The 13,585-nt window shown below is 42.9% G+C and overlaps 2 protein-coding genes across 9 annotated transcripts in view; one reads left to right on the forward strand and one right to left on the reverse strand.

Moving 5' to 3' along the window:
• Positions 1–4,478: 4,478 nt before the first annotated feature.
• Positions 4,479–7,790, reverse strand: LOC107305898 (uncharacterized). Its single transcript, XM_085530090.1, has 3 exons — positions 7,576–7,790; positions 6,568–7,204; positions 4,479–6,096 (listed from the first exon to the last, which is right to left on the reverse strand). The coding sequence occupies exons 1-3, from the start codon at positions 7,788–7,790 to the stop codon at positions 6,064–6,066; spliced, it is 885 nt and encodes a 294-aa protein (XP_085386216.1). The 3' UTR covers positions 4,479–6,063.
• ERBIN (erbb2 interacting protein) overlaps positions 6,892–13,585 on the forward strand; it is a 100,870-nt gene continuing 94,176 nt past the window's right edge. For 4 of the 8 annotated variants that reach the window (XM_015848554.3, XM_015848558.3, XM_015848557.3 and 1 more), the window contains exon 1: positions 7,346–7,487. The gene's annotated coding sequence lies outside the window, so the exon portion shown is untranslated. Of the gene's footprint in view, positions 7,034–7,345; positions 7,488–7,579; positions 8,139–13,585 lie in introns of those variants that run through there. The other 4 variants (XM_085528321.1, XM_085528322.1, XM_015848556.3 and 1 more) reach the window with 2 other exon arrangements.

Consider the following 13,585-nt stretch of genomic DNA (forward strand, 5'->3'; position numbering starts at 1 on the left):
GAATACCCTCATCCCAGAGGATTTATTTCCAAATTGTCTCCTGGTTTTACAGTAGACTAGTTCAAGGTTTCTGCTAATGCTAAAGAAAGAACTGAAAAAGTATACTATCATTCCTTTAATAAAACCATGATACACCTAAATCAATGATTTTTAGGTGGAGGTGGTTGTTACGTGTACTCACACTGACCTATACAAATCACTAGGAAAGGGCAAACAAAATCTGAAAGTCTTTTAAAATGCCTCCTCCATAACAGTATGCCCGTTTGTTCATCAGCTACTGGTGGGAAGGTGTTTGAGACAACTGTGCCAACAAACCAGCTCTGTATCTAACATACACACATCTTTATCACTTGAGCTTCCCCACTGATTTCACTGCAAGTTCAGTATTTACTATGTTTCCTGTACTAGAATGTCATCTTTCTAGATAAACATGGCTGACAAAGAAGAAAAGAAATACAGTACAAATTACCCTGTATAGGAAACCACAGATCAACACACTCTTCACAAAATCAGCCACCATGCAAAACACTCTAGGAAAAAGTCTTTAAAAGTGCCCCGCAAGAAACATGCTGTGCTTTTGAATTAGACAACAGAATACCATCCATGATTCTAATGATGCAAAAACTCTCACAGTGTTGTATATTCCATGTTTTGATGCTGATTATATATGTATATATATATACACACACACACACATATATATGTTAAATGATTACAGCATCTACTAAAAAACATCTATGTAGAATTCTACTGGGTACTCTTTCCTGCCTCTCTTTTCAAACAGTGCTTCCAGTATTGAATTCATAACCCGTAACAAATTGCCCTTGTACTAACAAATGCTCATCAAAACAAAATCTTGCCAGCACAGCAAATGCAAAATTCATGGATACCATCATATTTAACATAATTGATGTCAGTGCCCCAAAGGATTATTAATTTCCATGCATCTTGCTTTTCTGCTTTAAAAAATGTGATATATTACACCAAGCATATCAACTGCCCTCATGAGAGTTAGGTGTGTGAAGCTAATTGACCATTATCCATTACAATGAACTACAGGGATATCTGACTGAGGACAAAACACATCAAATCATAAAAGAATAGGTTTAAAGAATTAATTCCATCGCTTGCACAGGACTGATCCTCATGGGAGATGTACAAATAATTTTCAATAAATGATCCTGTGGACTAAATTCCCAGCAATGGATAAGCAAATTGTAGGCTCAGTTATGACACTGTTTTTAAAGCTTACCAGTTTCTTGCTGATTCATCCCATGTTAGCAACTGTTCTCTCTCCCATAGTTCAACTGATTAAAATGTTTTATTATACTAAGAACAATCACATCTAACTCGTATTTAGTTTGGATTTTGCTACTTGTCAGATCTGATTAATGAATGTCAGTCAAGTCCTAAAGCTTGTTTGTTTTCTTCAGTTCTGTCAGTCCTTCTAATTAAAGATTATTACCTCTTCCACAACACTTGTCTCACTACTACCGTGGCATAATATCCAGACTATCACAACTACAGTCTCAAAATGCACAGAAGTTAGAGAAACTTTTAATTGGTACACTTATTCTCCCACTTTTGCAGAAAATGGAAGGGGTTTGAGAGGAAGAGGGAAATACAACACATTTAGACTTTATGCAGGCAACTATAAGGTTGAAAAGCAATGCCCTAAGGGCCTCATTACAACTGTAGTTCATACTGAATGTTTTTCATTGAATCTAAAGGCTTTTGTTCCACCTGTGTATAGACTTAAGTGGATTTGTCTCATCAACAGTGAAGAACAAGGCTATTTTTATTGCTAGGCTAATTTTTTTTTTTGTTCAGTGCAAATTCAAAGGGACAAATTCCTCCCAAAACAGCGTGTCTGCTTAATCCCAGTGTATACTAACAACAACACTGTGAGGTACGGTCATGAAAATATGAGTTGCTGCTGCCATGATGCTCAGTTGTAGTCTCTGCTCTCTTGTTAATAGCACGGTTAGTAAGTTAGATTCCATCTATGCATTTTCTCAACCTAAGCTCAACTAAGTACAATATTTTAAGTATATTAGTAATAGTAATCACATTACAGAATAATTACAGCTATAAACTAATGTGTTTTTTTCAAAGCAATTGATAAATTGACTTTCTGAGAGCATCTTCTTGTTTGTAGGTAAGGAAACAAGGCTTAAAACATTTAAATTATTACTTTAGTTTTATTGTTTTCCTGAGAACTAAGGACAGATAAAACCAAAAAAACCCATAACACTACATGTTCATCAACTTGGTTCTCCAGAATTCATTTCTATGGGTTTTCATTAGTTTAAAAACACCAGCATTGCTAATTTTAAACAAACTTTCCTCCCAGTAAAGAGAGAGGAATGATAATCTTCCTGCAGGATACAGCACAACAGACTTCAGAAGAGCAATTTAACTACCACAGAGATACTATGGAGCTATTACAGGGCTAGCACAGTTGACTTCTGATAGAACAGCTATTTCTGGTCTCTGGACACAAAAGCCCTCAGCAGCATTAATTGTTACACTTTTTGGATATAAAAATCTTTCTAAGGGCAGCTGGTAGGCGTTAATGGCAAAAAATATAAATAGCTCGTTTTATGCACACCTTTGACAACTTCATGTTTAACTCTGCCTTTAGCAGGGCCAGAAGAAGCTCTGCAGGATCTCCTGAGTGAGGGATTGATGGCAACAATCCACAGAGGTCCCTGTCCTCACACGACATGGCTGCAGTTTTTATTACTTTCTGTTTGTTTTGACCAGAGCAGGATTTATGTGAGGGCATCAGCTGTCAAAACAGGCTCTTAGGCTAAGAGGCTGCAGCATAGCTTAAAGTCAGTGCTAAGGAAACTGTCCAGGAGCAAAGCAGTCCAAATCAGGGAAGTGTGAAGGTGCCTTAACTTCACCTTTTTGTCTTTTCTTCTCCTTACGAAACACCATGCCAACTGCTCCTCAGCCAGAATTCAGGAGCTCATCCATGGTAACCAAGGAAGAGAAATACAAACAAAAAGTCACAATTAAATGTTTAAAAATAACTCTAAAACATTCCTAACCATTTCTGGAATACAGTATATACAAAACAGGTTGTGGTGTTACAAAGGTTTCCTACTGCTACTTGCGTAATACTGTAAAACTTTTGTTACATAATACATTTATGTTCACTGCTATATTCGATATTTTACTATTTGAAAATAATAGAGTCCAGCATAGATAGAACTTCTTTCTATGGCACAACACAATATTTAGTTAGTGCCAGTTTTTCACTGTTTCAACATTAAACTGAACAGAGATGATTTAATTAACTTCTCTTAAAATACAGAAGATAGGCATTATACATTAAGGAAGTTGTAACTTTGAAGGGATCATGGACAAATATAAATTGCAGAGTATCCCTAAAATAAATGGCAAAACTGCAATATGCACTAATTACAGAAAAGTCTACCCAATGTCACTTTGTGTCTTTTGGGTGATTGTGACTTCCAGTAGTTTTTATTTACTGTTTGCATCGCAGTGATGTCCAAAAGTTCCAATTCCAACCAAGTTAAGATCCACTGTTCCTGTACCTCAGCATTTAATGAGAGGTGTTTACTCTGGAGGCCTTTCAGTCTAATCAGAAAAGTTGAAAGACACAAATGTAACAAACAGTAAGAATGGGGAAAACCAGCAGTAAACACTCTGAGCAACTTCATATGTGTTGCTTAGCTCATATGAACTCTCAAAAGATACAGATTCAAAGAGGGCTTCAGTTTATTTTACTCAGTGTTTACTCACATTACTATTCCAAGGCAAGAACTGAAATTTCAGTGAGAGAATTTTGGACTTTGTGTCTGATGTGAAGTCGTGTATAAAGAATTTGTTTAAACTTTCACTGGGATCACTTGCAGAGTATCACTTGAAAGACTCATTATGTAACTCTATATTTTGTACTTTGTGCACTTAATCTGTAATTACAGGGTAACTGGGATAACATCCCTGGGAATTAATGTTGCTGGGGACTCTGTTGAAGCTGTAATCTAAATACTGTCTTGATATTTATAGCACTTCTAAATCCCAGGGATAACTACTGGTATTTTCTTAGTTTGCATAGACAGTTGTATCTTGTCTGTGCAACATGTCTTCAGGAGCCGCGTCCAGCTATCTATAGTTTCAGTGATCTTTGGCTAGGCTTTTATTTTTGATGGCTAAAACTGTAAGTGAAATAGTGCCTTACACTGAAACTAATCTTACAGCTATGGCAGATCCATCATTGGAACAATAGTTGCTATAAATTTCCCACACCCATCTGTTACCCAGCTGCATTGGTAAATGCATTGGGCAATTTGCAGCAAACTTTGCCAAAGAACAATTTCACACCAATAAAAGCTACAACAATGCCATGTATAACACAGGTGCCTTGGAGAGTTCATGAGGGAGGACATGAGTTACAGAGAGGCATCTGTATATATTATGATAAGGATGGGTTATTTGTTATTCGATCAGAATGATCAATGGTTCATGAGATTAAATATTGGTAACTTTATTAAAACACCAGTATAGCTCATTATGGTGGGAAATTCTAGATCTACTGTCACTGTTTTTAACAGTAGCAGCTGAAGCTCTCAACCTTGGCCTTAGTCCGTAGCAGAGTTACTTACATAAAGCACCTTATCTAAACAACAACAACAAAGTGGTGGGGTTTTTTTTGTTTGTTTTCTTTTGTTTCGTTTAACAAAAGCTGACTTAATGTTTTGTGAAATATGTGTGCAATTTTATTTTTTACAAACTCTGGTGGTTATATTTAATTCAGTTTAATTATTTAAATCCAGGCACAGCTGTAGTTCCTGAAGAGGACTGCATGCTCTATAAAGATGGAGAGAGAATTCATAGAAGAGGAAAGAAACAATCAGCGTATATTATTACCCTGGCAGAAACTCACACTTGTTTTCTATATCTGGATATGAATTAAGTTCTTGAATGTGCAACTCCCACACACAGCTGAGAAGTTTTAAATAAGTAACAGTACTGTTAAACATAGTGGGCTTATATAAATATGTCCAGCTGTATGTTTCACAGATGAATTTGAACATTTTTGCCCAACGCTCCATCAGAAACTGAATGAAGCAATTAATGATTCCGAATGGAAGACCACTAAAATTACCTTCAGAGAGCAGAAGGATTTAAAGCCTCTTCACTTCTTGTGCAACCTCACAGTCAGACACAGGTTGGTGTCTAAACTGACATTGTTGGTGGCTCACGTAAATTGGCTTTTTACAGCATTTTGTCCATTTCGCAGTGAGCAGGCATTACCAAAATACACCTGAGCTGGTGGCAGTCCAGCAGAGAAGCCTGGGATTAAATGGGCACAGAAGCAGAAGACAATTAAGAGCATAAGGTGAGCAGCAGGAAGATCCATCCCTGCTGCCAGTGGAGCGCTCTGCCTAGTGGCTGAGTAGAACTGGGGCTCCAGGACTGCCACAGTGGCATATTGCGTACACCATGGGTTGTCAAACACCTCTTTCAGACGGCAGGGAAATTAAACAGAAAAAACATTCCCATCAGCACACTGGCGAGACCTAGCAAACAGGAGCAAACACTGTATGACACACCATGAAGCTGCTCGCTGCTTTTCCAACCTATTTGTACACCACTAGCTGCTGTGGTTGACAGCATTTCAGCACTGCTGCGCTGTTGTACCAGGGGCTGATGTACCTAGAAATACACTTGTACTGCAGGCCTCTGAGCATGGCTGCCTGTGCACGGCACAGTGGGGCAGGCCATGGCTCTCCCACCAAGTTTCTCTCCATGCACTGGTCACTGGAGTCCTCAGCCAGCACCTCCATACACGCCAGACAGTATTTTCATCACTTTGAGGTAATATCTGTCATTATTAAATTAGGAAGTTGAGCTGTTTATGCCCAAGAAAACATTTGCCATTCAGGACTGAATTTGTCAGCAACTGATGCATTCCTTCAGGAGAACGAGGCCCGTCTCCATCCTCTGCAGTGCCTTCACCACTCACCCTTCTCTCTTGGCAGTTACTGGGTGAGGAAGGAAGGTTGTGGGAGATGGAGAGGACTTGGCCTAGTCGAATGTCAACCATCTGATAACGAGAATCTGTAAGGGAGACAGAATAAACAGGGATGAATAAACAGGGATGTTTTGTACCTTATCATAAGATAACCTATCTGCTTGTTATGGAACTTGCTTGCTTTCTAGCCAATGGATTGTTGGTGGAAATGTACTGAACGTGCATGTTAGAATATAAAAGGCTTGTTTAGAAGAATAAGCGGGGATACACGATATGTTAGGGATACACGAGATGACTGTGATACACAAGGTGATGTAGATACACGCAGTGACCATGACCATCACAGCACTGAAGGGCTCTTCCCGCCATGAGCACGCTGTGTGGCGATGCTGACTGACGGCACAACGCGGCCCAGCCTGCCAACCCCCGCCCCCCCCACGGCCCGGCCCGATCGCAGACATCGCCCCCGCCCCCACCTCGCCCTATTCCTCCACGGTGCTCTCCCGCCCCCCCCCCTCCTCCGCGGGTTGTCATTGGCCCGTCGGCCCGTCGCTCACGCGGCCCCTGGCCCGGGATTGGCTGCTCCGCCGCCTCCCGCTCTCAGCCCCACGCCGCGCGGGGGAGGGGCGGCCGGTAGGGCTCGGCGGTGCGGCCGGTCTGCGCGCCCCTCCCCCGCGGCAGCGCCGTGTGTGCGCTCCGCCCCGCCCCGCCCCGCTCTGCTCCGTCCCGCCCCGCTCTGCTCCGTCCCGCTCCGCCGCCTCCCCCGGCCCCGGCCCCGCTCTGGCCCCGCCCCCGCCGTGACACCCCCCGGGCTGGGCGGCGGTGCGCGGCGCCGGCAGCCGCAGGGGCGCGGCGAGGCGGCCTCGGTCTCGTGCGCTTCTCCGTCGCGTCCTACCGCCACCCCCGGGCCATCCCCAAGGCTTCGCAGCCGCCGCCGCCGGGGAGGGGCGGGAGGCCGGAACGGAGGAGAAGGGGGAAGCGCCAGAGAGGAGGCGGGGAGAGAGGGCGGCGGCGGGCGGGCAGGTGAGGCGGGCGGCACTGCGCCCTACGGGGGGGAGGAGGGCGGCGGGGCGGCCCGGGCTGAGGCGGTGGGCGGGGGCCGCGGGAACGGAGCGGAGCGGGGGCTCCGTGCTGCAGGGCGGGGCTGTGTGCACCGGGGCTGCCCTCGGGCACAGCGCGGCGCCGGGAGGAGCCCTGCACCCGCACACACACACACACACACACACACACACACATATACACATACAGACACACACACAGACACACACACGCGCGCGCACACGGCGCTGCAGCCGCCGCCCCCGTCTCGTCGAAAGCTGTTGGTTTTTTTTCTCTCCGTCCCTCCCTCCCTCCCTCCCTCCTTCCCTCTCTTCTCTCCCCGTTCAGCGGTCGGAACGCCCGATTGGATTTAATACGTTTCTTCGGGCTCGGGAGAAACTCGCGGCCGCCGGACCCGGTACGGACGCCCGGCTTAAAGGTGAGCGGTACCGGGAGGCCCGGGGGGCGGCGGCGGAGCCGTCCGTGCGCCGAGGAGGGGCTGGCAGGAAGGCGGTCTCGCCCCGTGCCCATATCCTGTTTTCGGCCTGCGCGGTCCCTCGCCCCGCGGCTCTTTGTGCGGCCCCGTCTCGCGGCCAGGCCGGGGGAGGCGGGGGGAGCCCGGGGAGACGGAAAGTTCCGAGCTCCGCGGGCACAGAAGTTTCTTTGTTCGCGGGAGGTGTCGGGCTGAGGGCGCTCGGCTCCGCGCGGCGCGTCCTGCCCTCGCGAACGATCGCCGCGCCATTAAGTTCTCGGTGAATTAGAGCGTCCCGGCGGAGGCAGCCGCTTTGATTTAATCGGAAGACCCGGCGCTTCGGGTCCGAGTCCGTTCCGGGGTGCTGGCAGGAGCCGGGCGGCCCCAGGAAGGAGCCCCCGCCCCGCCTCGGGACGGCCGCGCTTTGCTGCCCTTCGCTCCGTGCTTCTCGAGGCTGCTTCTGAAAGAAGAAAGCCGTGCTGCTGTCTGTCCGGCTGGCGCCGAGCCGCCGGGCCTCGGCTTAACGCTGCCCCGCGCTGTATTGCCCTCTGCGTTGTTATTTTTACGAAGCGTCCCGTTCGAAGCTGTTGGAGGGGAAGCTGAACGTGAAGTTCTGATGTAAGGCTTTTGCTATTGCTGCGCTGCTCCCGTCGCGGGAGCTTACTCGGTTGCATGTAGTGAAAGCGGCGTCGTTCACCACAGACTCGTTCACATGCCTCAAAGAGGAGTTATTGGTCAGGCCATTCACGATTGGGAATGCTTTCCTGAGCTGGAAGCCATAGCTCTGCTGGCTTATCTGGATTGTGCGCCTGCCTGACAACCCGTGGCCAGCATGTTTGCCAGCTGGAGTGTTTATGGTTTGTTTTATCCGAGATGTGTTGGTGTTTGTAGGAGCTGGACAGTCACTTCTGTGCACTGCTCTGAAACTGTTACATGCGCAGCTCTCGAGCAGCACCTTGTATAGCAGGGAATGAGTGAAGTTATTAATCCAGCTCTGCTGGTCTGATTGAGCACGGGGACAAACGTTAGCATTTAACTCACTTAAAAAAGCTTCTGGTGCTGATAACAAGTAGATGATTTGCCTTGTAGTTTATGGACTTACCTTTCTAAGCAGCTGGAAGGTTATTCTTAGGTGGCTGAAAGGGCTGGACAAAATAAATGACAGTGAACTTTGGTTTCCTTATATGGCTGGTGCTTGGCAGAAAAGCAATGAAGTCTAAATAGAGTAATCCTTTTACAAAGAACGGTCACTTTCCAAGGCAGTGTTTTAGCCCCAGTAATGACTTGAGATTCCATGTGGGAAGAGATATTGTAGCAATGCATGACAAATTTAGTTGTAAACCACTGTGTTGTAATGGAGGCAGTTTTGTTTCTTTTCAGACCTTTTGTGTTTCTCATGATGCACTTGATATTTTTCAATGCCACGGGGAAGAATAGATCCTTGTAGTGGAGCAGCAACTTTTTACACTGGTGTTTTGTCACCATGGTAGCTGTGCATAAGGCTCTTTTTAATGATGAAAGTGGAATTCAGTACTGCGTACAGCTAATGGTTATATCATAGAACACAATTAATGTCATAAACATAGTTTAGAAGTCATGAAGGAGTGTATTCTTCCTTGAGATCAACCATCTCAACTAAATTAGGCTGACATTGGTATTTGTGTTATGAAAAAAGTGATGCAAACATACACGTGGTAGCTTGCGTTGTTTGGAACAGCACGTTCATAGGTAAGTGTGATGGCTTGGGGAAACATTCTTTTTACCTGGCTGTTTCTTGCTTATGAGTTAAATTAAGCTCATGTAAACATTAGTAATTTTATGTAGGTAGGTTTACGGTGAACAAGGTTGAAGTTACAGCTTACAGCACGCTGTGGAATATGATTGTCATGACCACTGTAAAAGTATGCGTATAGTCTTATAAGCTAGTCAGTATATAATGTTTGATATAAACATGGTGCTCTGAAAGTTGGTTGGTGTAGTAGGCAGCTGGTGTAAGAAAACCAAGTTTTGCTTTGTCCTTGGTGGAGCTGGTTCAGAGATCACAGACCTGAGTAAGGAGGGCCGTGCTCAGAGGATCCTCACTAGGGAAGGCACGCACATGTGTAACATGCATTAAACTTAGCATGTTAGCAGGAGGTTCTAGAAATAGAAGGGGATGAGAGCAGGTTTCTTCAACTCAACTTTCCTGTTGGGGTGTAACCTGTCTGCTTTGGGCTTTTTGTTCTGTTTTTATTCTTCCTGCTTACAAACGAAAAGGAAAATCTTCTAGGGAAAATGTTATGTAAAGATCAAGTGCTTGGTATGTCATCTTTCAGAAGGTTCTCCCTAAGGAATAACCTTAAACAAGCGTCTGACGTTTACAGATCTGATCTCTTCTGAGTAACTGGGCAGGAGGACAGAACTACTCTTATGGATACAAAAATTGTTTCTTTTTGTGAGCATGTAAGTGCTGATGTTACAGTCAGTACAGGTTTAAGTCTGAATTATCTGGAAAGTGTAGGTTCAGATACCTCATTATTTTGCATTTGTTAGCTTTTAAGTAAAACTGTCAGACAACACTTTTCACATCGGAATAAAAACTTTAAATAACTTGTTTATCAATTATTTATTAACTATTTACTAATTTAATTATTTTCTCAAGCTAGAGAGTGCATTAATTGTGGTAACCTATTAGTTTGGTAGCCTAGAGTCTTTGTAATGCCTACAAAGTCCAAAGGACAATCTATAAGTTAAAGCTACTTTTCTACAACTTAGAGAAGTTGAACTGACCTGTTTCATGTTTTGAATACATAGGGAATATCTTTTCTACTCTTGTGGTAACGTGAGCACTTCTATGTTGGCAGTTCTGAACAAGAGCGGTGTTGGGGGGGGGTAGGAGGCTGTTCAGAGCTTCACATGAGTTTCCCACAGGCTTAACTGTTCTCATCATCCTAGGGAGCAGCTGCTTTGTGTCTCTGCAGCTTCAAACTGTGAAGGTGGCATGCAGAAGCCACTGTCAGCACAGCTGGCAAATGGTCTCTTGCTGCGTAAATATCAGTAAAAAATCAGTGTCTGTTGTACTTGAGTAACTATTAATCGTTCAGCAATGTTATTGAGTTGGAGGAGGCAGGTGATAGAGGATGTAACTGGGCTTCATGTACTTGATTTCTTCTTGATTTCTTTTCTTTTCTTTTTTTTTTTTTTTTGTTGTTTGTTTTGGAGAGTTTTTTAGTAAAAAAATGACTACAAAAATACAACTTTAACTTCTGATTAAAAATTCATTGAATTCATTGTGTGTTCTGAGTATAAGATCATAAAACTGATCTTTGAAAGGGAGGATGCTGATTTTGAAGAGATCTATAAATCCTCTTCTGTCTGTAGAAGAAAAATGGGTGAGGTAAATATTGCTGTAATGAATTTGCTCGTATTTTTATTATATCGTAATCTTGGAATTATTCTGCTTTTTTGGTGATCTTTTTCAACTGTTACCTGTTCTTCTTAAAGTTGTTTTTTTGTTTTGTTTTGTTTTTTTCCTCTGATACTTACATTTCAATACAGGTATTTGGCTTATTACTCTGTTTAGTTTTGCATGTACTTTCTGTAAAGATGATGTAGAAACATGTTGTTTCAGCACTAAATTGTACTTTCTGCCCTTAAGAATGCATATCGATTTTCATAATTGAGAAATAAAGCTAAACAAACCTCTTTGCTTGGTTTCATTACGGCCAAAATGAAGGTATATTTATGTGGGAAAACCACTGTGATTAGTTTCCATGGTGTAGTTTAAGTTGATAAATAGACGAGCTCTTTTTGTATCTGGAACTAATTTGTGGATATCTGATGCTAACTAATTGTTACCTGAGGATAATAAGAGCCATCTCTGCTGCTGTGGCTGTCCTGGATGTTCTCATACTGTCAGAAGGTAGAAATGCTTCCAGAGCTTCTTATATTAGAACATGTATGTACTCCCCTCCATCCCACTTTCCTCCCTGAAGTGGAATGTATCCACTTCAACAGATACATAATGGACTACCTTACTCTTCTATTTTTTGATATGGCTTTGAACAGTTGCTACTGTTGTGTAGCAACTCAACAGTTCCCATGCACAACTTGGTTGATTGAGTAGGAGCACTATTGAACACTATTGATGTGTTTCTCAGTTCTTTATCCAGTGACTAGGCACAGTCTAGACCACGAATGTCCAACTTTTTGCTTGTCAGGGCCGTGCTGAGTGGAGAGGAATTGTATTGGGCCACATATATATAAATGTAGTTAATGTACGTAAGTAACAAAACTTCAACAAATAAATTTTTATTAAAACAAAAGGGAGCAACATAAGCAAAATACTAATGGAATGTTTGACCCTGTTTTTGTGAAACTAATGTACCAGGCTGGTTCGATAGCAGTGGTTGCAGTTCCTAGTGAGCTCTGTAGGTGCTCATCAGAGATTTTTGATGGAAGTGTACTCCTTCAGTACTTCATCACTGAAAACTATTGTTCATAAATGTATGTACTGCCAAAACAGGATGACATCAATAAGGCAAACTTGCAGATGTTTATGTTGACTAAAAAGGGAGTTGCAAATATACAGGAGGAAAAAAAAAAAAAAAAAAAAAAAAAAGCTAAATTTTTCATCAGTCTTTAAACCTACTCTCAGATTCCATTATCAAAATGAAAAGCACAGCTGTATGGTTTTTGCTGCTCACAGAAGTGTGCTTAGCCAGTGTATCACTATGCAATTATTTACTGTAATTGAGTAGTACTGCCCCTTACTCTCCCTCTGCCCTGATTTCAGCCCACACTGTGCTGTTTGGCTACTGTGAGCAATGAGTGTGAACCTTGGGCTGGACCAGGCCACACAATGGGGCAGAGCAGCTGCCGTGATGGTGTGAAGCAGGTGGAAGCTGCAGGATGGAGTGTCCTGTGCTGTACTTGAAACATGCCTGGTCTAGACCAAAAGGGTTACTTAAAATAACAATTTCTGTCCTTGCAAGAGCAAAGGTACTTGAATGATAAATGATTCAAAACTGTATAGCTTCTGCTTAGTTTCTCAGATTTTAAATATATTATACATCTTTGCATCTTTTAAAAATAAAACTATGGGTTCTCAAACTCTCTGTAACTCTTTAAATTCTGCAAGCATAAAAGCTGTATTATAAAGGCAAATTGAAGCAGCTGCTATAAGCAAACTTTCTGTTTCTAATTCTCCTATGTAAATGCACATTGCAGGAATAACAACTGGAAGAAATTGTAGGTTGGTGACCTCAGAGTGATCAGTCCAGAATTCACTAGGTATATGAGCAAACTGAACATTGTTATAAGCTTATAATGATCTCATAATGTTGAATTCTCTCTTTGTATAGTTCAGTATGTCCATTTCTGCGCTTCTTGTCTTGTAGTCTCTGTCATGAAACTTAGGAGGGTGGAATAAATAGAGAGAAATAATTCAGTACTTGAACCATGGCTGTTTGACTGTTCTTGATTATCACACTTATCACAGTGGGAGGGTCTGCAGCTGTGTGAGCAGAATTCTGGGAACAGGTAGGAAGGGACTGTTTGCTTGAAGTGTTTGAGTTTTATGTTCTCTTGAAGGTAAAATTATGTTTTGGAAGTAGTAGATGCCTTCCTGTGGGCTGGCTGTGCACAGTGTCTACCTCTTGTCTCAGTTGAGTTGGTTATTAGCTTACTAGTAGAGGAGGCTCTGAAGTAGTCTATAGAAGTTTTGAGTACTTACATGAAAAGTTTCTAGTGCAGTTCTCATTTGAAAAGGATTGTATCTTTTTTGAAGAGGCCTCTCTTTTTTCAGATACATTTGGTTATCAGTGCTGAATTTAAAATATCCGGAGTTCTAACTATATCTCTGGAAAGCTGGGTGTAAAAATGATGTACATCTAATTAATGTCTGTAATGCAGCACCAGATTCTTTTGAACATAAGTTGCAGGTTCAGCAAAAATCAATGTTTTTGCCATGGATGTAATTTCTAGTGTTTGGATGATGGAAAGCACTTCCAGACTCATCAGGAATGTTTCTGTTAGGCTGTTAGGAAATGCAACATCTTGAGAGCTGCTGCTTTTTCTCTGCATGT

This window comes from Coturnix japonica, chromosome Z (genome assembly GCF_054131305.1).
Source record: "Coturnix japonica strain WE chromosome Z, WE-NBRP24, whole genome shotgun sequence".
Taxonomy (NCBI): Eukaryota; Metazoa; Chordata; class Aves; order Galliformes; family Phasianidae; genus Coturnix; species Coturnix japonica.